We start from the raw sequence: 24957 nt of genomic DNA, 5'->3' as shown, positions 1-24957 counted from the left end.
AGAAAAAATAATATAACTCTATTTTCTGTTTTATTAGTTAGGAATTTGATGAATAATAATGGGATTACTATATGAATTTCATATAGTGAATTTTATTCTATATATAGGTGGTTATTTATCAAGTCTGTGATGAAAATGAATAAATGATATTTTCTCCGCTCATATTATTTCTTTACATTCTAATTTTTAGGATGTACCATTCAGTTTTTTACATTTCAAAATTTATCAAATATAATAAAGTTTTTTTTTTTGAAAACTAAATATAATATAGTTTTATAATATAAATTTCGACTCCAGGACCTACTTTTCTCCAATATACTTATTTTATATATTAAAAAATATATATATAGATATATATTTCATCACTATTTTCATTTTCCTTATCTTTTCACTTTTATTATACAATTTTTTTCCTAATTGTGCACAACCTAAGTATAAAACATTTAGGTGGTACAGAGTAATAGTATAAAAATACTACAGTACTTGTCTATAGTCTATACGGCCCGCCCAGAAACAAAACATGATTGCTAAATGCAGTAAATTTTTACTTCGTGCAGTAACGAGATATTACTGTGATGCCCTTCATTTGTTTTATGTGTATATTTACTGTTTGTGCGTTAGTCAATGTTGCATTTAATACAGTCACCTGATTTCTTTTTCAATGATTTACGTAATTGAACATTCATTGAATACAAATACCAAATCTTGTTCAGTAGTAGTAGTATATATGTTTTCTTTAAAAAAAAAAAATAGTTCATGAGTTTTTTTTATCGATAATGTGAAAATATCTTGTAAATTATAAATATATACGAAACAATAGAAATAATTTTCCATGGAAACATGAATTAAATTCTAAGAACTTATTCTTCTTTCTCGAAACTAAATAATTATCTTTTCTCAAAATTTTAATTTCATATATTCTTCTTAATTTTCTATTTAATCTTCTTTAATACATTTTATGTTTGAGAATAAAAGTTAAGTTAAAATTTTAAAATAAGTACAATGAAAATTATTATAATAAATATTTAACAAATTTGTATTTATATTTGAATTCAGTACAAGGAAATTAAAAATTAATAATTAGACACGAAGTAGTCATACAAAAGATTTTAATGGGTAGGAAGACATTCAACTTTTTTAATTTTTAAGTTATTGTAATGAAGTTTGTAATTTGCATAAAAAGTCAACATTGAAAATTATAAAATCCACAACAACAATAAAATCAAATAAAAACAATATTCTAAAAATTTATCATCAATTGTACAAAATATTTGTTTTACGATATAAGAGTCATAATTGTAAAATTAAACAAATAAACTAATATTATACTCAATTATTATATTTTGAAATTTTTGTAAGCATTCCGTTTAGTACATTTTTTTGAGATTCTCAACTATTTGAAAAAATGAGCGATTGTGATAATAAGAAATAATCAAAAATCGAGTAAAGAATTTAGTATTTTTTATAATTTAAGTAAAATGTGTATCAAAAATTTAAGTAAGATGTGCATTAAAAATTTTAGCAACACGTGCATTAAAAACTTAAAATTACATCAGATTATCCTAATATAATTCATATTTTTTGAATTTATTAGAATTCTGGACTAATAATATTTTGAATTATTGATTGTAGTCGTTTTTTAAATTTAAAATTGATTATCTACATCGCTAAATTTTTGTAAAAATACAATTTCGAAATTATTGAATTTTTAATAATAAAATATTTTAATTATTTAACAAGAACTTATCGCACAAACTATGAAATACTTTTATATACCTATATGAGATTAATGATATATTTTATATTATATTATATTATTAAATATTTGTTAACAAATTAAATTTTTGACTTTAGCATTAATTTTTTTAAAAGAATTAAAATCAATGACATCAGCAAAAAAATGCATACCCGTACATAGTCGGTATACATGAGTATATGATTTGTGAACCATTCGGCCAAGCTTCGGAAAATCAGTGGTTGGTTCCTGTTATTCACTCGTTAAAACTTAAAACAGACGAAGATTAAAGGCTGCATTTAATTCACGGTCAGCCTGCGCTTAAAGTGAGGTCTAATATTTAATGATATTTAAACTACTGAAAGGTTAAGGTTGTAATTTCTGATTACTGCATTAAGCAAAAATTTACTGCATTTAGCAAACAAAATTCAAAAAGATGCAGAAAGAAACGACGGTGAAATTAGGTCACGCCCAAGGCCCTCCGGCGAGAAGAGACGCCTCCAAAATGCCAAAAACTTCGCAGAGCGGCTACAAATCCAAATCCAAATCGAAACTGAAATCTGCTCGCAAGCCGTTACGAGAAGTCGTTAACGGCGTCAAAATCAAACCCTCAGCGACACTCAATCAGCCATCACTAAACAAACACAAAATTGCAATTGATGATAATAACCAAGAGGATGAGTCTTTGGATCGTCTTCTGCTGATTCATTCAGATCTATCTTCCCTGCTTCATCAGGTAAAACTGTTGAATCTTGTTTTGTTTTCGTGTTTCGAAACGCTGAAATGTGCTTTTTGTTTGAGCCACTTCTTCATTTAGGTAGTATGCATTCTATTAAGCTTTATGTGTATCGAGATATTCTGTGTGGTAGGACTGATTGTTAATCTTCTAATTAAGGATATTATGCTTTACTATAGATTTGTATGAATGGAATTGGAGGAGGGAATGAAAATATAAGTATGCACCTACACAAATGGCAGAAATTCCGTTACATTCTCGCCCAATTTCAATCATTCAAGTAGATATGCGGGTATATATGGAGATTGTCTGAACTAAGACAAAAGTTTTGTGGACTTTTTGACTGTGTCCCCACTGAACTAAGCTCTGTGATTATTTGTATGTAGTAACTGTCAAATGCTTGGTTTTTATTGAAGAATTGCAACAGTTAGTCGGTTCTGGGGCAATAGTTTTTAGATTCGTAAAAGCTGATTTATGCCTTGGTTAATCTACGTGATCAGTGATAACTTTTCTTGATGTTTATTTGTGTCCTGCAAGTCACTGTCGAAAATGACATACAGATGCGATTACCTCTGCCTAGGTGAAGAGGGGAGTCAACATTGAATGGTTGAGCCAATTTGTTTAATAAGTTTATCGAGTACTGATTCAATCATGAAACAGTGTCTTTGGCGTGTGCCTTCCTTTTTATGTGATTATGATGAGTTTGTTAAGTGGCAATTGGATTATGCCTGCTCCCTTGCAGGCTGCAGCACACATCTTATATTTCCCCTTCAATAGGTTACGAGTTTGCTGCTAATTAAATGACATTATGCTCTGTTTTGGTTGAAAGGAATGGAATAGGGTTGGAATTGAAATTATAACACAATTAAAGGTGAGAGAATGATTAGGGGGAAGAGTGGATAAAATGCGAGGGTGGTCTTATTTTATGACCAAGTTCGTAATATATAAAATATATGTCAATCTCCAAATTGATGATGGTGGCTTACTGGCTTCTTGAGTTTTAGATTAGATCTGAAATATACGGCTGAAAGTTGTGAGTATTTATGTAAAAGACAGTACATTTCAGTTACTTTCTCGCCTATTTTTTTTCCCAAACTGAATGGAGAACTGGAGTTGCTGGATTCTGTAATTGTACTAGCTTGAAGTGTTTATCAAAATCGCCATTTTCCTAGCTCTACAACAGATTAGCAACAGAATATACGTTTTGGATTTACGAGTTGGTTCAATAACAGATGCCCATATGGTTAATATCTCTTGATTGCAGATTGATGACCTTGTTGGAAAAGCAATCAGACTCAAAGCAACGAATAAGAATGACATAAAGGAAATAGAATCGTTTGCACACGTCTTGTCTGAGATGCAAAACTCATTAAAGGTTGATGCTTTTGCTTCTTTGCATATCCTTGTGTTGCATCATTTGTTTACATGACTTGTGCATTTTTCACTGTTCCAAAACTGCAGCCATGGGTGCCTAGATTCCAGCAATCTATTTCAAGTTCTTCCTTGGAGTCTAATAATCAGTTGGAAAAGTCACTCGCTGGCAAGACGGTTGATGCTGCTGTGGATGATGTTGTTGGGAGCCCAGCTCAAAGTAACTGGGATTTACTAGTTTCTCCTTCTCCCCTTGTGTCTTGGCGTGCTGGCTGCACTAATGAGGCTAGCAGACAATTATTTTTGCTTACACCTCTTCCTAAGGGTGCAATTTCCAAACTCCGGGGACCATCCAAGCCTGCAACAGAAAATTCAAGAAGTAATACGAATGCCAATGTTAGAGCTGCTCCCCCAACACACTTTGTTATTTCAAAAGATACGAAAAATGATTTGGTTGAAGGTGTGACTGCAAAGTCAACTCCATATCAAGTTCCTGATTGCAGTGTGATTTGTACTGAAACTACTATAAAAGGCAAGTTCAAGTCTCCGGAAAAGCATTCAAAGATAGGTTGCTCTGTGGTTGCTATGACTCCTTGTCGGGAAGTATCACCTCCCAAGTCCTGTAAATTGCTTGAACCTATTTCTGAGTTCACTAACAAAAAGGTTCGTGGAGCTCGTGCATCGACCCCGTTTCCCACTGGACTTCGTAAGTTCTCTGATTCTGATGATGATCCTGATTCCTCAAGTGGTGAAGCTCCTGGGCATCTAATATCAAAATATCCAGAGCTTGTTGGGATTAAACTAGCTCATCAATTTGGAAATGGAAGGAAACTCGTTGAAGCATCACCGGTGTGGTGCATGTCGCCTCCTAAAACATGCATTGTGATGGAGCCACCAGAGGGCAAGACGCTAAGTACCACTACCAGTTTGGAGTTTCCAACAACAACATATTCCCCATGTGGAAAAACAAAGAAAGAATTTGAATACCATGGTAATACCAAGAAAGAATCAGAAAGTAATTATGAAACTCAACGAACTTATATTTTCCTCTACCTGTATCAACTGATATGCAGAAACTTCATGGAAAGTTTAAGTAGATGACTGTGTATCTCTTTTCCTTACAGGCCTTAATGATGGTTTGGCAGCGACTGAAGATACTCCCTTGTGTAAGTTGCCTGGAAGCATAATTCGAACTGGAAAGCGCCCTGGTGAAAACACTCTAAAGAGGGAGTTATGGACAAAGTTTGAAGCAGCAACTACGAGTGGACATCGGTTCGGTGAACCTCTTTGCCAAGATGCTGCCAATAAAGGATTTCTTGATCTCTTAGAAGAGGTCTCTTCTGGCGAAGAGACAGATGCAGCAGCACAATTTATTAGATGATGTTACAATCACCTAAAGTCTAGTATCACATTGCCATTTTGTCACATAATACTGTGTACTATGACATTCATAGAAGTATCGGATATTTGAATCTACTCGCAAAGTTTTAATTACAAGTTATGGATAGTTTTCATACGTAGTACATATTCAAATTTTATGTGACATTAGAGCATCTCCAACGGCGTTGGCTATAATCGTTGGCTAAATTGGACCTGTAAGACATTATGTAAAGTTTGCTGAACCTGTAAGACATTTTGCTTCAATGGTACTGGCTATATTGGTTGGGTATAATTTAAAAATAGTATGTTATTAATATTTTAAATTGTTAAAATAGAATATATCAATTCAATATGGTAATAAATGATGTACAATCTTCCTACAGATTTTCTTACAGACCTGTAGAGGTTCGACAAATTTAGCCATCCATAGGAGGTTGGCTAAATATATAGACAACAGGTGAGCATGGTTGGAGTTGAGTTTTTGGAGCTGTTGGCTAAATTTTTTTATTTTAAGTAAGCCAACTCACTTTTTAGCCAAGGGCTTTAGATGGTTGGAGATGCTCTTAGAGGGTGTTGTCACTTCTGAGCACAATTTAAAATATTACCTGAAATAGAGCCTTCCGGGGCTATGAAGATCATTAAAATTCATTACAATACCAACAAACTCATATCTGGGAGCCAGCGGGCAGCGGGTGCTCAGATATTATATTTCTTACAAAGCACGAGTTGCTTTAAATTTTTTTTTTTTATATATATTGTTATAGTTTTTGTTCATTTTTTTAAAATTTTGAGATTATTTGTATTATAAAAATAATTTAAATTTTATATTTACTTGTATTTTAAATTATATTATCTTGATGTCTAAATATACATATATCCTCACTATGATGATATTTATTAAAATATAAATATAAAAAAAATATACACTTTTAAAATTTTTATTATATAATTAAATTATCATCCACCTAAAATTATTGAAAATTTGATAAAAACAAACAAGATTCAAGTCGAATCAGAGTCTTTGTCGTATAGTTAAAAATCATATATATAATTTTATTAAATCACAATAATTAAATATTCTAAAAATCGGCCGATTAACCGAATAATCGATAACCATACGAATTTTTAATACGATTTGGTAAAATTCGATTAAATCGATGATTAATTGGTCAAAACTGGATTAATCAATCAAAAATCAGGTAGAATATTAAAATTTATACAATTTGTGGGGGAAATTTAAAATTTTAAAAATAATTAGATATATATTACTTATATGTATAATATTAAAATAATTCCACATTAATGTATAATAAATATATTGCTTAGACATTGATGTATAATAAATACGTTAGTATTAAAAGTCAATAATAACCTTTATATATATTAAAATATGTGTAATAAGCAAATGATATATTAGTCATGTTGAATTAATTTACTCAATGTGGTTCTATTAAATATATAATAGATTAATAACACAAATATGCGAACTCTTTTTGAATAATCAGACCAATCTATCCTTCCATTTTAAGAAAAAAATTAGTTTGAGTATTTGATTTCCTTGTCTGCCCCTAGTAAATGCACTGAATTAAATTGATTTACGTGTATATGTGTGGTAGTCAAAAATGAAAATTTGTATTTAAAGGGTAGTTTTTGGAAAAATCCAAAAATTTGTTTTGTAAAGAGAAATGAGACATGTATTTTGGGACAATTTTTTTTTACATAAAAAACATGTAAAAGGGACCGAGGGAGTATGTGGCAATTTCGGGTAACAGGTCGTGTTCGTGTTAGCAATTGGGTTAATTTCGGGTCAATTTAGATACAATTAAAATTGAATAAAACTGAAAATTGAAATTTTTAGAAATGAAATTCTAATTTCGGGTCATTTTGGGTCTATTTCGGATCAATCAAATGATTTTTGGATCTTTTTCGAGTTTTATCTTAATAAATCGAGTTGCGGGTTGGGGTTGTGTGTGATATTAACTTCAGGGAGTATAACAGCAAGGTAAGCATTAAATTTGGATACTCGGACCACAACTTGTACCACAACTGCTCTGAAACATATACATGGAGAGCTAGAGCCTAGAAGTAGGTTCATTTTGGTTCAGGGATTCTATGATTAGGGGATATACAACTCGAGTTCTTTTTTGAATTTTAGAAGCTAAACTGGGTAAAATATTTCCGCCCTTTTCTTCCGTGTCATCATTACTACTTTCTACGTATGTTGTTCCTGCATGTCTTCTGTAATCTGTTTGTTTGTTTGTTCCGGACATAATAAGAGAAGCAAGATCTATTAGTCATGATTATGTTTATGTTTTATTTTTATTTTTCAGAAGGGGAGGATGCTTTGTTTTTGAATTTAGGAGGTGGGCAAAGTTTTTCATGATCATTTGGATCCACATTAGATTTCAGGGTTCTATTATCCCGGAAGGGGTATCAGAGCTCAACCACCGCACCAACACCTTGTTGGCAAATTCGATCTTTTATCTTAAAGGATCTCAAATCTAGGACATTTTGATATGTTTTTGATGTGCTTTAGTTTTCGATGTGATTCTTTTGAAGTGCACATACCGATTTTTTTTTGTGGCAGCACATGTTATATATAAATGCTTTAATTCGAGTCCATATGTGAATTCACTTCATAGAAGATTTTTGTGATTTGTGAACTTGTAATAACAGAGACTGTTATACATATAGGCATCAATTCAGTAAAATTTTCGGACTCGTTTGATATTAAGAGAAAGGCCTAACATTCTAACTGTAATAGTAATTTTTTATTATCGTTTTTTTTTTTTCAGAAGATGATGCTTTGTTTTTGAATTTGGAGAGTGGGCAAAGCTTTTTATCACCAGTAGGTCCTATAGTTGAATTCCATTTCTGGCATAAGATTTTAGGCTCTTAGAGTAGTCGGTTATCTAATTCGGTACATGGCTCACATATAGAAAAATTCATCGAATTCAAAATTTTTCAGGGCTAAATCCACCCTTTATGACATTGTTGCGGTAGTATTGCTATGTCAATTTAGTTGATCCTCATCCTCCCGTACTCTTTAATTTTGAGGAGATTAGCCACCTAACGTTTTAACCGTAATAATTAGCCTCTTTCTTTTTTCCAGTAATTTTGTCTGTAAATCATTGTGAATTTGGTTGGTAAAACATGCAAGGATTTCAAATTTTAGATTAATGTTTAAATCTGTATCTTTCTGTAACCATTTTGTCTTGTAACTCATTTCTTCACGAGGAAGTGTCAGATGCTAAAAGATTTGAAAAAAGAAAAGATAGAAGAATAAACAAACCAATCTTTTAGCTCTCTGGGGTATTATTTAAAGATGTGATGCATTGTTAACCTTTTCCTCCACACCCTGTACTTCATTACATCACTTCCCTGCTCTTTACATTTAAAAGATTCTAAGTGCCTTTTTTTCCTCAGTGTGTTCTTTAAAGTTTATCTTTAATATTAAGGATAAATATATTCATCTCTTTCAGAGCTGCACTTGAAGTTTTGAGATGGGAAAAGCTTCAAGATGGTTGAGAGGGTTGCTGGGAATGAAGAAAGATAATAAGGATAGTGCTGATAATTCGGGTATGAGTGACAAGAAAGGGAAGAAAAAATGGAGTTCTGCAAAGTCTGGGAATGAATCCCGGGCTGCAAATCAGAGTCCGGTGATTAATCGGGCTAATGATGGTGTTTGGTTGAGATCTTCGGATAAAGAGCAGAACAAACATGCAATTGCTGTGGCTGCTGCTACCGCCGCAGCAGCTGATGCTGCTGTTGCTGCGGCGCAGGCAGCAGCTGAAGTCGTTAGGCTTACTAGGCAAGGCAGACAAAATGTGTATGGTGGAAGCAGGGAAAGATGGGCTGCACTAAAGATCCAATCTGTTTTTAGAGGTTATTTGGTAAGTAATCTTATTGAAATTTTAAGAATTTACTTTGGTTGTATTTGGTATGTTCATTTCATTATTTTTTGATTTCTTTGATTCCTGAAGTGGTTGATTATGTGTAGTTTTTTATTTATGTTTTGTTAACGGTCTTGTTCCTTTGTTTATGCTTAATCAATTTGTTTAGTTTAAAATTGGTACTGGCTTGTTCTTGCATTAGTTTGAGATTTGGATATATCTTTGAGCAATTGTTGACTTTTTCATGCGCGGCATTCTATAAAATTTCAAATATTTTTCCGAAATTTTCTATTTTTATTTGGTGTATTACATTTGTAAAAACTACTAAAATGAGACTATTTATGGCCACTGACAGTCCAGAAAAGCTCTCAGAGCACTAAAAGGTCTGGTAAAATTACAAGCTGTTGTTCGAGGTTACCTTGTTAGGAAGAGAGCCACTGCGACTCTTCGTAGTATGCAAGCTCTTATAAGAGCTCAGGTCACTGTTCGAGCTCAGAGGGCTCGTCGTTCTTTCAACAAAGATCATCCTTCTCAGCCAGAATTTTTACACAGGAAATCAATTGTGAGACTCAGTACTGCACTTGGTAGAGTTTTTTTTTCTGCCAGTTTCTGAAAATTGTATTAGTCTTATTTAAATTGTTATAATTTCCAGGAAAAGTTTGAGGAGCCAAGAAGTGAATATCCTAGTAAGAGGTTGTCAGCTTCTTATGAAACTTCATTTAATACTTCTGAAGAGAGCCCAAAAATTGTTGAGATGGACACTTTTAAGCCGAAATCAAGATCAAGGAGAATGAACTTCTCTGCCTCCGAATCAGGGGAAGACACCTATTATCATAGTAGCTCGCAGCCCCTCCCTCATCGTCTATTAATCCCGGATCATGAACAAATGCAAGATTACGAATGGGCCTTTATTACCGACAACTATAAGTTTTCAACAGCTCAAAGCACTCCTAGATTTGCAAATTCTCGCCACTCCAATGCCCCAGCTACACCCCCCAAGAGCATCTGTGGAGACAGTTTCTTCCGGCCATATTCCAACTATCCTAGTTATATGGCAAACACTCAGTCCTTTAAAGCAAAAGCAAGGTCACATAGTGCTCCTAAGCAAAGACCAGAAATCGGGCAAAAGAAGCGGCTTTCGTTGAATGAGATCATGGCGTCTAGAACTAGTTTCAGTGGTGTTAAGATGCATAGGCCAGTCTCACAGGGTCAGGAAGACTTGAATTTCTGATCTTTCTTTTAGCTTTTAAGCCTTTTGTGCTTGTTTGACAAAATGCATAGATACTTCTAGTTTAGTGAATAGTGAATAGAAGCTGAACCAACAAGTAGACCCGGCCATTCGGGCGGGCCGGTGCGGTTCGGGCCGGTTCAACCGGTTTTCGAACCGCCACCGGTGGAACCGTGACCGGCCCGGATAGGCTGGCGGTCCGGTCCGTGCCGGGCCGGGCTGAAGAGATTGGAACCGGAACCGTGTTGAGCAGGTTATGCGGTTAAGCGGGTTATACGGGTTACACGGTCTGCGGTTCACGGTTCAGGTGCGGCGGTTTAGACAGACTACAACCACATACTGGTACTGCCATAGTGGACCCGTGCTCATTGCTCAATGATTGTGTTTATTTTTGTTTTACAGTACAGACAGTGTGTGAATGATGATTGGTGAATTGGTGATCATTGCCTTGTGTTCTTTTTTGTTTTTTCAGTGCAAGTGTTCTGTTTTTTCTGTTTTTAATTTTGGAATGTAATTGTTTAATTTAATTAATAAATAAATGATAAAAAGAGGGCGGCACCTCTTAGAAATTTTATAAATTGGAAAAAAGTTTTACAAATAATGTGAGAGGACTCCTCTCTAAAAAAATCAACGGAACAAACCGCTTATACAAACTAAATAAAGAAATACATAACGAAAGAAATTTTTTATTTATTCTTGTTCATTTGCCGAATTGCCGCCTTCGGACGACGAAGTATCCATCAACATCCAAGGATCTTCTTCACCGTCCGAGTCATCTTCTTGAAGTCCTTGTTGTCTTTTAGCAGCTTGGTCCCAATCTTTTTTACAAACGCAAATCTTTACCGCATCTGGCGCGAGACTTGATCTTTTCTCATCCAAAACTCTTCTACCTGCACTAAAAGCCGACTCCGATGCAATTGTAGAGGCAGGGACTACTAATACGTCCCTTGCAATTTTAGCTAAAACTGGAAATTGTATCTCATGACTTCTCCACCATGTTAATATTTCAAAATCTTCGTCTAATTCATAGTTATAAGAAAAAAATTCTCTAAGCATAGTAGTAGAAGCCGAAGCTACAGGAGCAGACGTAGTAGAAATTCTAACCTTTTGTTTTTTAGTTATTATTCCTAACATTTTACTATTAAATCTATTTGAAGAACTTGTCTTTGGTGGTATAGCGGTTTCAGTACTTGGAAGGTACATGTCTATAAGACGATGCAATAAATTGAGACAATTAGTAACATATAAAACATGATCATATGAAACTCCTAACACCTTATAATAATGTTCTAACATGTTTTCTAAACCTTCTTGTCTAACACCGGGATCAAGTAGGCATGCAATACCATAAATATATGGGAAATCTGTAAAATATTCAATCCATTTCACTTTCATATCATAAATAATGTTACTAAAATGTCGATCTTCTTCATATTCACGTAAAGTGGTAACAATACTAACACATTCAATAATAACTTGATGCACATTCGGTTCATAAACATATGAAAAAACTTTAGTAGCATGTGCATAGCAATCAAGAATATCACGTACAGTAATAGCCAATCGCCAATCCAATTCGGTAATTAAACCATCCTCGTATTGGTTGTTAGGGTCCGAATTATATAATTCAGTGATGACAACCTTATATTTAATCGCTTTATTTAATAACTTATGCGTTGAATTCCACCGTGTAGGTGTGTCGATACCCCATTTTTCAGCTCTTAAACCATTATCCTTACACAATTTCTTATATCTAGCTCGGAATAAACTTGCAATACGTAAGTACTTAACCATTTTCCTAATTGGGTCTAATAATTTTGTTAATTGTGAGATACCTTGTTGAGCCGACAAATTTATGATGTGAGCACAACATCTAACGTGTAAGAATTGACCATCTAAAACTAAAGGAATCTCGGACCTAATATAATCTATGCATTTTTTATTAGCAGAAGCATTATCTAAAGAAATTGTGAATACCTTGTTAAACAAATTGAATTCGTTAATTGTGTCTAATATCCTTTGTTTAATATTATATCCGGAGTGTGACTCGTCCATTACATCGAAAGTAATAATTCTTTTTTCTATCACATAATTAGAATCTATCCAATGAACGGTAACACATATATAAGGCTCACCTTGACTAGAAGTCCAACAATCACTAGTAAGCGAGACCATGCCATTAAAAGTACGAAAGAATTCAATTAATTCTCCCCTAGCAAGATAATATTGTTTTTGGGTGTATCGTTTAAGGGTGTTTCTTGGGATTTTCCTAAAAGCCGGATTTATTGAATTTCTCATCATGTGTTCTAAGTTAGGGCTTTCACCATGTGAAAAAGGTAACTCATCTAATGTAACATAAGTAGCAAAATCATTAATCATTTTTTCTCTATTATAATGGAACGGCATACCTCCACCGGGATTTGAAGACATGAAACTACCGATTTGTGTTTGTTGTGAAGACGATCCCCCGCGTGCTTCTCCACTTTCGTGGCTTGCTTTCGTAATATTATGCTTTTCCACTAAGTGCCGATTAAGAGTACCCGTGCCACCTCCTTTTTGCATGCTAAAAGGTTCGGGACTTTTTCCAAGTTGTATACAAATTTCACAATGCACATTAATTCGTGTTGGATCATCCGTCGGGTGTCTCGAAAAATAATTCCATACATGTGACTTTAAATTCTTTTTACGAGCCGCGCCACTGCCACTAGCACCGCTCCCGGTACCACCCCCACTGCCACCTAAATGACAAAAAATGAACATTAATTAGAAACGAACAGTTTATTACGAATACGAATTAAAGTAAAATAAATTTAAAACTGTAATATACTTAAAATAAATACGAATTAACAGTTTATAAATTAAAAACTAACAGTTTATTTAAAAACTGTAATATAAATAAAATAAATACGAATTAACAGTTTATAAATTAAAAACTAACAGTTTATTTAAAAACTGTAATATAAATAAAATAAATACGAATTAACAGTTTATAAATTAAAAACTAACAGTTTATTTAAAAGCTGTAATATAAATAAAATAAATACGAAACTGTAATACATCATTACATCCATACCTTCGCCGCCGTCATTGCCGGTTGCCTGACCGGGTGCGAGTGGAGGTCGTCGGGGCGCCATGATCGGACTTTGAGTGGAATCTTGAGAGGATATTGTACCTCGACCTTCCATAATTAACAACAGAAAATATTAACTGAAAATATTAAAACCACGCCGGAAAAGCTTGAATTGAGGCCGGAAAAACTTGAGCAGCTTGCTTGAATTCAGACTTGAAGTAAGAGTATTTATAAGCTTGAGAGAGTGGAATTTAGAATGAGATGGAGTAACTCGAGTAAGACAGTGAGGTGACTGAGCTGGGAGCCTGGGACGGTATTTATAAGGAAGCCTCCAACGGCTCCTTCGGTGTCTCCAACGGCATTGTAGCCGTTTGTTTGCCCGTGCCAGTAAGCTCAGAGGCAGCAGAGGACTCCACAGCAGCCTTGTTGCAGAGTTGCAGGCGAAAGAGTTGCAGGTGAACGTTGGAAAAGCAGGCACAACGGCTCGTTTTTTGCCGGTTAAACGGGCTGCACGGGCTTACACGGTTCCTACGGTTTCGGTTCAAGCGGTTCCAACGGGTTTAAACGGTTCATGCGGTTCCAACGGGCTTAAACGGTTCAAGCGGTTTAACGGGTCGCGGGTTCAGCGGTTCAAGGCGGTTCATCGGTCCAGGCGGTTTCTGACGGTTTTAACGGGCCGGTTCCTGGCGGTTTCGAATCTAACAAACGAGAACCGTAACCGGCACGCAGGTATTTACGGTTCGTGCCGGTTCGTGCCGGTTCGTACCCGGCACGTTAAAATACGGGTTACGTAACGGTTCGGGCCGGTTCGTGCCGAGCCAAACCGCCCGTTTGGCCGGCTCTACCAACAAGCTTCTGCATGGTCTTGTTTTTCAACTATAAAGTTTTACAACCTATAGGACATAACAATATGTTTGGTGTAAATGCCATTTTAACTTTCGCATTCAGTTTTGGTATTCTAAGTTTGAAGACCTATTGATGTAAGGAAGGTTAAGGGTTTATCCTCTGTTGGCCCAGGTCCTGGAATATCTTAGAATAGATACTCAAATTGTAAGGCTCTAAGTCATATTAGTCAAAAAAAAAAACGGAGACAAAATTGCTTTGTTAAAAGAAGTGACTGATTTATTATGTTTTATGTTTTTGACTGTACTATGTACAGTATCATCATACTTTTAATCTCCTCGAAAACCTGGCATCAAAACTGTAAAGAAAGCTCTATTAACAGCAAAAGTGCAGATGTTTAGTGTGATTAGTGAAAGTTTGCACAAACTTGTTATTCTCAATACTATAGGAATTCCCCACATGAAACTTCAAATCAGGTGACTCTTGTGTGAACTAGAGCTACAAATTGTATGCGTTTTGTTTGTCCCAGAACTGGAGGCACAGCTTTCAAGCCATGTTCACCTTCCACCTTGCATTTGTGTTTTCGTTTAGTGAATGGTCAAGTATATTCGCTGCACCTGGAGTAAAATACGGTGGAAAGAACATTTACATTTTTGAAGGCCATGATTTTTATTTACTTGGCACAAAAAAAGCATATCAATACCCAAGGTAGGAGAGATCTACAGAACCGAGAAAAAACATACTACTACTTCTTTTTACCTTTTTCGAAAGAAGAAATATTATAATAAATTTTGGGATAAATATATGAAATTCGAGAAACAATAAGTCATGTAATTAACTAGCCCTCCACGAAACCCTAAAAATATCTTGTCAAATTTCTTCCTTTTCCCTAGCTGTCGACCGTTGTGAGGGTTTCACCGGTGGAAAGCCGCAAATCAGTTATCCCCTCCATCTCAGATTAGATGATCCTTTTGTCAAAAAAATTTATCCCAAAATAATTTAACCTCTCTCTTTTCAATACACATTTATCAACAATTTTTCAATTTTACCCTTTTTAATTTATCATTTTCAATGTAACATCTAGCTAATGCTGTAGAAAGTCAACACAATAAATATGGACATAGATGAAAAATAAACAATCATTTAATACTCCTTAATATGAAATGAGCAAAAGGCTCATCTAAATTGGGATGGAAGTAGTAGGAGTATTTCTTTTTGTTTTGTTGTTGTTTCTCAATAATACTCCTGGTCAGGTAAGAATTTTTATCTTTCAAGATTGTATTTTTGTTTGATAAAATCTTTTCTGGGTGAGTTTTGTTCCTAATTTATTTAGGTTTTGTTTATTCTCTTCTTGTGAGAGGCTGGTGTGTTTTGGTGTGATTCATTGTCTAGGATGTTAGATCCGTCGAATTGTAAGGGATGAATTTAGTGATAAAGATTTATATGGGATTCCGATTACGATTGATAGCTCAAACTGATTTTGGTGAAATCGATACATGTACATGTATCAATTTCAACAAATCGGTTGATTGTGTCTTTATAAGACTAGATTAATTAACGATATGAGCTGTTTTATTCGACTTCTTTATAGATGCCGTATGATTTTTCATTATTGAATTAATCTTCTTTTAAGGTGCATATATACGATTTTTTCGTCTCCCGCAAAATTTGAAGGTTTGTTAGAATTGTTTTAAAGCTCCGCTTGATTAGATAAAATTAATTTGATTTTAAAATTATTTTCTTACAGAATATATTTCAGAAAAATATTATTCACAATTTGATTATCATGAAAATGTATTATTGACAATTGTGTTAAAAATCATATTTCTGCGAAATATGGGTTAAAAATCATATCAATTGATTACAAATCCATATAATTAGTCAAACGTCAGTCATAATAAAAACGAAAACTAAGAAATAATAAATTTTGAAATTAAAAATATAATTTTATTAAAAATGGAAAGCACAGAAGATATATTGTTTGGAGTGAAAAATTAATTATCAAATTTAGATGGATATAATGTTATTATATAAATGAAAATTATATTAGTTTTCTAATTTTGAACAGTATTAAGTTAATTTTAGTGATTCGATTTATGTTTTAACTAATTTTTGTTTATACAATAATACATGCACAGTGATTTTCATGGGCACATGCTAAGCGCATAAATTTTTGTATTTAGATCATTTTGATTGGCTTCTACTCCCTCCGTCCCCTTTTACATGTCCATTTTGCATTTCGAGGAGTCAAATTGACCAATTTTTGACTAAGCATTACAAATCTGAAAGTTGCATATTAAAATAAACTAAATATACTTTCGATTGATATAATTTTTATTATTTTTCTCAATTTCAGTCAAAATAAAGTCAATTTGACTGGTCAAAAGTCAAAATGGACATATAAAAGGGGACGGATGGAGTACGAAATAATGACGGACACTCCTGCAAATACACAGAACCACACCAATCAAAATATCTAAATGCAAAAATTTATGCGCTTAACATGTGTCCATCGACACACACCAGGCAAACCAATATTTAAAAATTTATGAAAAATTGATTTTAATATTCTGACAATGCTGCCACCAAACTAAAATTCATGGCTGCCTTGTGACACTGTCCAAAGGGGGCAGAAACATGAGGGCCGCTCTGGTAAAGCGAGCCGTGTTTGACTGCGTGCGTCACTCTTACATCACAATCCAAACACTTGTGCAGTGTGCAGATAAGGTATAAATCCACTTCTGTCTTGTACAATAAATTTTTTTAAGTTTGAATTTTTTGCAATCTGGTCCCTATAATTTTTAGCCGACCCAGATACATGGTTTCTCTAAATTGCGATTAAACAAGTGATTATTTTGTTGATTAGGGGGTCTATTCAAGCACAAAATTGGATTAGAATACAGAATCTCCGTTCTCGAGGAAAGATAGGAGACATTTTATGCTTGGATAAGCGCCCACTCGTTCGTCATCACCCTAGTGTTTTAAATTTCGGTTTTTTTAGTTTGTGCCCATAGACACACACTAAACGTGAAATTTTATAAATTTGACTCATTTTTATTAACTCTCATGTGTTAATAATAGTGGATTCTCTGCATATACAACCACCACACCGATCAAAATCTTCCAAACAAATAAAATTCTAAGTTTAACATGTACGGCCACACACTCGACAAATCCCTTCAATTTTAGCAGCTGAATGTGTCCTCTACATTCGTAAATTAAAAGTAGTTGGTGCACCGCTAGTCTAACAAGCGGCTCCGAATCATGCGGTTAGCAGTTTCCTAGGCTCTAATGTTCTTTCGATTATATTTACCGAGTCTTATAAAAATGTTTAAAATTAGTAATAATTGGCTTAAATTAGGTTAAATTTTGAATTTTAATGAATCACTTAGTAACAAGTCATGTGATTTCTTCGGTGTTTTTTACGATAAGACTTTCGCGTTAATGAATTGTATCAAAATATAATATCTATCGAATATCGTACGGAAAAAGAGCATATGAACATTTTTCATCTAATAAGAACCTATGCAGAAATTTTCAATGAAAATTTAGATAAGATTTTGATGTTTGGAAAATATATCCGGAAAAAGGTAAAATCTGCGGATCGATGAAAGGAAATTTCATTCATAAAGTCAACTGACTAACTAAAGATCCTGCACAGATGGCCTGAAAAAATAAAGAGGAATGAAAAAAGGATGAAGAGAAGAAGGAACAAAAACAAAGGCTTATGCTTGACAAGACTACGAGTCTACAATAGAGAAAAAATGAGGTTGTACTAATCGATGGTCTTGTGATCAAGCTTATGGCCTGTAATGAAAAGAACTTCTAACATTCGTCTTCTGTTTTTGGTTAGAACATTTTCCATTCCTTTCATCGAGATGATCGACTAAAATGATTTTGTTAAGATGTATTAGAGCATCTCCAACGGTGTTCGCTATAATTGTTGGCTAAATAGGACCTGTAAGACATTATGTAAAATTTGTTGAACCTGCAAGACATTTTGCTTCAATGGTATTGACTATATTGATTGACTATAATTTAAAAATAGTATGTTATTAATATTTTAGATTATTAAAATAGAATATATCAGTTCAATATGGTAATAAATGATGTGCAATCTTTCTACAGATTTCTTACAGACCTGTAGAGTTTCGACAAATTTAGTCATCCATAGGAGGTTGGCTAAAATTATAGATAACAGCTCCGTATGGTTGGAGTATGAGTTTTTCAAGCTGTTAGCTAAATTTTTTCGTTTATAGTATGTCAACTGGAGATGCTCTTAGTATTATGATGGAGTCGATTTTTATAAAATTATCGTGCTTTTATTATTTTAATTTCTTATGTATAAAATGTACTGTAGTATTTTCAACATCTTAATATTTTTATTTTAAAAAGTGTGAATCAGACTTAATGAACGATGCTACAGAACTCAAATTAATCAAAAATATATTAAATTTATCAGATATTGATCGAATAATTAATTGAATCATCAGAGATCTAATCAGTTCGGTCAGCTACTAAACATAGATTAATCGATGATTAATCATAAATTTTTAATACATGATTAATATATAATTTAATATCTAGAAATTCAACAAACATACCCAACATCGTGGAAGTGACTAAAATTTTTAGATAAAAAAAATAATCCGTTAGAATTTTTAGTACCGATTAATATATAATAATTTAATATCTAGAAATTCAACAAACATGCCCAACATCACAGAAGTGACTACAATTTTTAGATAAGAAAAATAATCTGTTAGAGTGACTAAAATTTTAAATAATTTTAATATTTTTTGTTCATCTATAATTTATTTATTTGTAGCTGAATTTTTATTGGTTGAAAATGCACTTTAGACTAAGAGATTTGATTTGAATGAAATGTTTTTTTTTTGAAGAGAACGAGATAATTCAATAAATAACAGTCATACGGCATCTACAAGAATGATCGAGTTAAAGAAACATATAATATAGATTAACATGCATTTCATCATGCCCAAGATGAGACAAATAAGAGATGTTGAAATTGACGATGATATATTTATAGATCCTTACTCTGTGCTCATCATATTTTTCAAAAAATTCGTTTGCGCTATCAACCACAAATGCAATTTCCGGAAGGTTTTATCGATAAATCCAAACTAACTCTCACAAAAGGAGAGAAAATTCACACACTCTCCCCAGAGAAAATCAAACTATAATTATAACAGACGAGTGAAAATCCAACTGCAGACTAAAACGATTAGATCTGCACCATGAACCTACACCAGGAGATAATCGATTCATTAACAAATCCAAAAAATCCTTTGGAAGCGAATAAGAAAATAAAAAATTTCGGTGATACAAATCTAAGAAAATTTTATCCAAAGTGGGAGATTTATTTGAATGAAATGTTTATAATATTATTCCATGTCTAATTTATCAGTCAAATTTTAAAAATTTTATATAAAAGGTTTAATATTAAATGACAGAGTGGGTTTTGTCAAAACCCAATTGATATTCGAATATTAACCTTAAATCCCAAGCCTGCAACCAGGGCAATGATAATTAGGATGCGATTAACATTGACACAATGCTATTGTGCACACTATCACATAAACATTCTGAAAAAACTAGTCAAGATAGTTATAATTTTAATTAAAATTTTTATTAGAAAATAATTTTAATTTAAATATATTGATATTATAACTAAATATTCAAATATAGAGTTAAGTTCTATTGAGTACAAAAAAAATTGAAGTATTGGAGTCAGTGTTCTAAAAATCGCCGAGTCGGCCGAGTACTCATTCCGAGTACTCGTTTTTAACCCCTCGTCCGATCCGAGTTCCGAGTAATCGGGTTCAAAACCGATTTATTAAAAAATCGGTCAAAACTCGGTTTGACTCCGAGTACTCGAGGTCAAATCCGAGTTTGACTTATCAATTTTTTATTATTTTATTTGAAAATTATTTCAAAAGAGACTAAACGTAAATTTATATATGTTTTGATTTTTTTTGCAAAGTATTGACATTAATTAGAAAGTATATGTGTCTTATCATTAAAACTTGTGAATGATTATTATGTCAAACACTATCAAACAAGTAACTTTTATTTGGACTTCATTATTTCAAGTGTGTTATAAATATATTAATATTATTAGATAATTTTATTATTAATCAGTATATAACTATATATAAGAGAAAAAATTAATTAAAAAAAATACCCGATTAGTTATCCGATAACTCATTCCGAGTACTCTCCCGAGTTCCGAGTACTCATTTTTCTGGAACCAAACCGAGTTGGACCGATTTCCGATTTTTACAACCTTGATTGGAGTACAAAGTTTGATAAAATGTAATCTAGTCATCTAAATTCCAATTTTTTTTGTCCAATAATATTTGTAAATATTTGACAACCTGCACATTATGTTCTGCAACATAAACATCGTGATCAAACGGTAGAATAATTACTTTTATAAATCATAGGACTCTATGTTCTGCAATATAACTAATAAGCAGAACAATAATCTTAATACTTGTTAAAGTTGAAAAATATTAATGATTAATTGACAATTATGTGCAAGACAACTTATAAATGATAGATTATATCAAAATTTGGATAATCAAAGATATTATATAAGGATCAAACTAAAAAATTATGATTTGTACTCCAATATCTTTATGTACTCCATAGAACTTAACTCTTCAAATATATATTAATAATCCGCTTACTGATCCATTTAAGCATAACTTAAGCGCTTAAATTCTAGAAGTTCATCCTTCGATTTCTGCTTATATTACTGGATCGCGTTCGTTCTTGAGGTACCAGGCTACCAGCGTCCAATTGAAAAGAAGGAGAGGGTTAATATCCACACGGGCCTGACAACAACAAAGCATCAGCATAAACGATGCTTACGAGTTATGGGCCTTGCGTTGGCCCAGCGTGGTTTTATTACGCTCCGAATAAATGTAGCCGTTACAAGTATAGACAACGAAACGGTAAAAAATTCAAAAATCGCATACAATTGTACAAGAATCACGAGTATACATGTTTTATGCATATCTGCAACGGTCATAATATCATTCTTATCCACGATCTTTTTGAGATTATTACAGAAAGTGAACCAAAGAAGAACAGCAAGTACTCGGACAAGATCTGATTGATATGGATGATTCTTATGTAAAGGGTTTCACTAAATTTGGTACGTTTCGTTCTCTCTTACCCCCAATCATACTCATAGAAGTAAAATCTCATATTGATTTCATCTGGGCTGTCTTTTGTTTTAATCTGTTGAATCAAAATCTAGAATTTTTTATTGTTTTCTGCGGTTGTGCAAAAATAGAGAGAGAGAGAGAGAGAGAGAGAGAGTTGTATAATTATGAATTATGATGTGTTTGCTGTAGGGGGGGGGGGGGGGGGCGAGAGAGAGAGAGAGAGAGAGAGAGAGAGAGAGAGGGGAGGGAGAGAGAGATGAATCATGATGTGTTTATTGTATATAGATGAGTTGTTTTTATTATTTTACTTGACATTTGTTACTTTAAAATAGTTGAAATCTTGTTAAAACTGATGATATTTGTTACACACATTCAATTGCAAACCCTAACTGATTTATCACTTGTGCTGATAAAGGTTTATCTTGATTTATATTGATCGGTTAATGTAAAATTTTGCTGGAATTTGAATTTGTGCAGGGGATGAAAATGATGAATTTGGTTCCCCCAAATTACAAAAACCCAGAAACGTTGCAAAGAAGCACTATATGGAGCCTACTCTATCTGCAGCTACAAAGACTGCTAAAAAGAAAATCTTGGCTGAAAGAAACCAGGCTTTTACTTTCACTAATTTCTTAAAACCCCCAATTCTCGATTCAAGAACTTCTCCTGCTCGTTCTGTTCGATCTTCTTGCAGTTCTGACTATGATGAAGAAGAGGAGAACAGTTTTGATGGTAATACATCTTCGAAGAAGCCATATGACCCTTTTACTAATTACCTTTCTCCCAGGCCTAAATTTTTAAGGTACGATCCCAATAAGAAGCGCAGAATCTTCCTGCACGGAGAGAGTGATATCACAGAGAAAAAAGATGACTTGGGGGTCATCAGTAGTAAGAGCTCCTTTGAGTCTCAGAAAGTAGTGGAAGAAACTTTTGAAGAAGATTCTGTTAAGGAAGATGTAGAACCGGAGAAGACTGGGGGTGATCCTTATGATCATGATGATGAAGTTGAGGAGACAGAGGAGGAACTCGAAGAGTTTGAGGAAGAGGAGGAGAAGTGTTGGAGTTTATTGGGGCTTTTGAGATTTCTGCTTGTTTTGGGCTCTGTATATCTGACTACTTCGTTTATATGCTCCATGGATTCCACTGAGCACTCACTGATCCAGGATGCTATCAGGGAATTCAGATATGGATTTCTTAACCAAAGTAACACACATGAGGTAGCCACAAAAATGGAGTATTTCACCAGCAAATCAATTTTTTTGGGAGGAAAAGGACACGAGTCTCCTATTAGTTCACCAAATGTCACACAAGAAGACATTGATGTGGAGTTTGTGGAGGTAGGGATTTCTGAAGTCATCCGCGATGATAACGAAGTGCCGGCAAGTACTGCTGGATTGCCTGAACTGAAAATTGAGAAATCTGAAGATGTTGACGATGATGAGTTGATAGGCAAAGTGGAGGCTTCTGATTCATTGCAATGGGTAGAAGCTACAGAAAGTGAAACAAATATTGATGTTGCTGCTAGTGGAGCTGAAGCCTCATCAGATGAGCACTCGGGTTCAGACTTTGGAGAAAATACAAGTGCGAAGGATGAGGAGATGGGGGAAAACCGGGATGGACTTGATCAGCTGCAGCACCATGAAACAGCAGAAGTAAAGGATATGTTTTCTGAAACTAAGGCTAGCTCTGACTTTAATGTTGAATTTGAACATATGGAAAGTGAAGAGATCAAAGTTGAATTTGAACCTACGGAAAGTGAAGAGATCAAATTGCAGCTTGGATTAGCTGTTCTGGTTTTATTGTTCTCTGTAGTTCCAGCTTTGTGTTTGCTTTACCATTCAAGGCGAGGGCATACTAAAGAAGCTTCTTTTCCCACAAAAAAGAACAGTGATGAAGAAGCTTCTTTGCCTACAAAAAAGAACAGCAGCAGAGAAGCTTCTTTGCCAGTTGAACTTCACCAGCCAAATGCTGGACCTGCTCATTGGACACAAAACACAACTTCGATTTGTAGTGTGGAAGAAGAGTATGTAAAAAAGGTTGCATCTTTTCCTAGTCCCTCAACTCCTCTTCTTCCCTCGATGAAAGTTCCAGAAGAACCTAGCAGACAGAGGCAGACTCCCATTGTGGAGTTGCTTGGAGAGCTTGTGATTGGAGAAGAGAAAAGTAGCTTTGTGAGGAGCAGCAAAGTGACAAGAAAAATTCCAAATTCAGAAGAGAGAAATGCTAGCAATTCTCTTTCTACGCAAATGATTAAATCGCAAAGCCAGACTTCTTTGGTGCCGAATCAAGTGTATCCAACACAATTAGAGGTCTCAACCGCGGACTCTACATCACAAAAGAAGAAAAGACCTGTGAAAGAGGTAACTTTTGTGGTATTCCTTTGTCATATATCTAGTTTATTTTCCTGGTTGCATTTAACTTTTTCCTTAGAAAGTTTCTGAATGGTCTCTTTTGTGCTATGCAACTTGTTTAGGAAATCAATGGCGGGGAAGTGAGCATGTCAACTATGACTCCAGTAAGGCGATCAATCAGAATCCGCAACAAGGCAATGTCTCCATGAATCATCTCCCCTGTAGTGCATTCTTTTAGGCCTAACTACTCGCAATATCATCATTGTTAGTTCATTAGACTAATGGCAAAATAGGCCGTTCTGTATTAGTAGCTGTTCTTCATTTTTATGAAGGCTGTATCAAATTTTTTATCAAATAAGGTAGGCTAATTTTCTTTGTTATGTATCATAATGGGTCTGGTCTGAAATATGGGTCCAGGTCCCCAGCAATCGGTTGCTGGGGGACCTTTAAACAACACACCATTTTTGAGCCGTCCGATGGGCCAATCAAGGGCCACGATTTAAAAACCGTCCAGCGCTTTTTTACCGCTGGACGTCTACCGTCCAGCGCTAAAAAACCGCTGGACGAGTGACTATTTTTTACACGTCCAGCGCTAAAAAAACGCTGGACGGTTTGAGACACATATATAAGCTCGAAACACAAACATAACGTATACAGACATTTGAAAACAGGAGAGCGAGCGAGCGAGTTCTTTGAATCAAAATCTTCCCACTGCGATCACCCATTCTTCGATCGAATCTTCATCTTCCCACTGCATATCTGTAGAAGTTTATTGGATGATCTCACCCATTCTTCGATCGAACCAGCTAGTTGGATTGAAGGCGGTGGAGTCGAAGTTTATCGGGTAATCTCACCCCTTCAACCTCGTATCTATTTGGTTGGTGTTAGGTTTAGTATGTAGGTTTAGGAAGTTTGTATGGCTTGGATTATACGTTGTAGTTTGTAATAAAACCTTGCTTTTTGGTAGTGAATGCAAAATGTTTGATAAAATGCCTCTTAGAACAGGTTTCAATTTGCTGGTTTGAAAGTGTTTGAAACAATGCCTCTTAGAACAGGTTGATTGCAATGCTCTGTTGTCATGAATTTATGCTTGATTGCAATTTGTTTTATGCTTTAGTTTCAGTTAGTATATACTTGAATTTGTTAGTGAATTT

General features: G+C 34.1%; 3 protein-coding genes across 5 annotated transcripts; all 3 read left to right on the top strand.

Moving 5' to 3' along the window:
* The first annotated feature begins 2034 nt into the window (after positions 1-2034).
* Positions 2035-5349, top strand: LOC108224836 (uncharacterized). 2 transcript variants are annotated; one of them, XM_017399570.2, is made up of 4 exons: positions 2035-2471; positions 3736-3846; positions 3933-4833; positions 4967-5349. In XM_017399570.2, the coding sequence occupies exons 1-4, from the start codon at positions 2172-2174 to the stop codon at positions 5221-5223; spliced, it is 1569 nt and encodes a 522-aa protein (XP_017255059.1). In that variant the 5' UTR covers positions 2035-2171; the 3' UTR covers positions 5224-5349. The 2 variants fall into 2 exon arrangements, with proteins under 2 accessions (XP_017255059.1, XP_017255058.1); XM_017399569.2 differs by having other exon boundaries at positions 2103-2471; positions 3933-4857.
* Positions 5350-7260: 1911 nt separating this feature from the next.
* LOC108226550 (protein IQ-domain 26) lies at positions 7261-10814 on the top strand. Of its 2 annotated transcripts, XM_017401519.2 has the most exons (4): positions 7261-7389; positions 8705-9115; positions 9471-9677; positions 9768-10814. In XM_017401519.2, the coding sequence occupies exons 2-4, from the start codon at positions 8726-8728 to the stop codon at positions 10344-10346; spliced, it is 1176 nt and encodes a 391-aa protein (XP_017257008.1). In that variant the 5' UTR covers positions 7261-7389; positions 8705-8725; the 3' UTR covers positions 10347-10814. The 2 variants fall into 2 exon arrangements, with proteins under 2 accessions (XP_017257008.1, XP_017257006.1); XM_017401517.2 differs by lacking the exon at positions 7261-7389 and having other exon boundaries at positions 8414-9115.
* A 10471-nt stretch (positions 10815-21285) lies between these two features.
* Positions 21286-24193, top strand: LOC108225198 (uncharacterized). The gene is made up of 3 exons (XM_017400022.2): positions 21286-21439; positions 21930-23812; positions 23926-24193. Exons 1-3 carry the CDS (start codon positions 21403-21405, stop codon positions 24010-24012), a joined length of 2007 nt encoding a protein of 668 aa, XP_017255511.1. The 5' UTR covers positions 21286-21402; the 3' UTR covers positions 24013-24193.
* The last annotated feature ends 764 nt before the right edge of the window (positions 24194-24957 follow it).

Source organism: Daucus carota, chromosome 6 (assembly GCF_001625215.2).
Source record: "Daucus carota subsp. sativus chromosome 6, DH1 v3.0, whole genome shotgun sequence".
In the NCBI taxonomy this organism is placed as follows: Eukaryota; Viridiplantae; Streptophyta; class Magnoliopsida; order Apiales; family Apiaceae; genus Daucus; species Daucus carota.
This window is presented reverse-complemented; position numbering and strand designations above follow the sequence as displayed.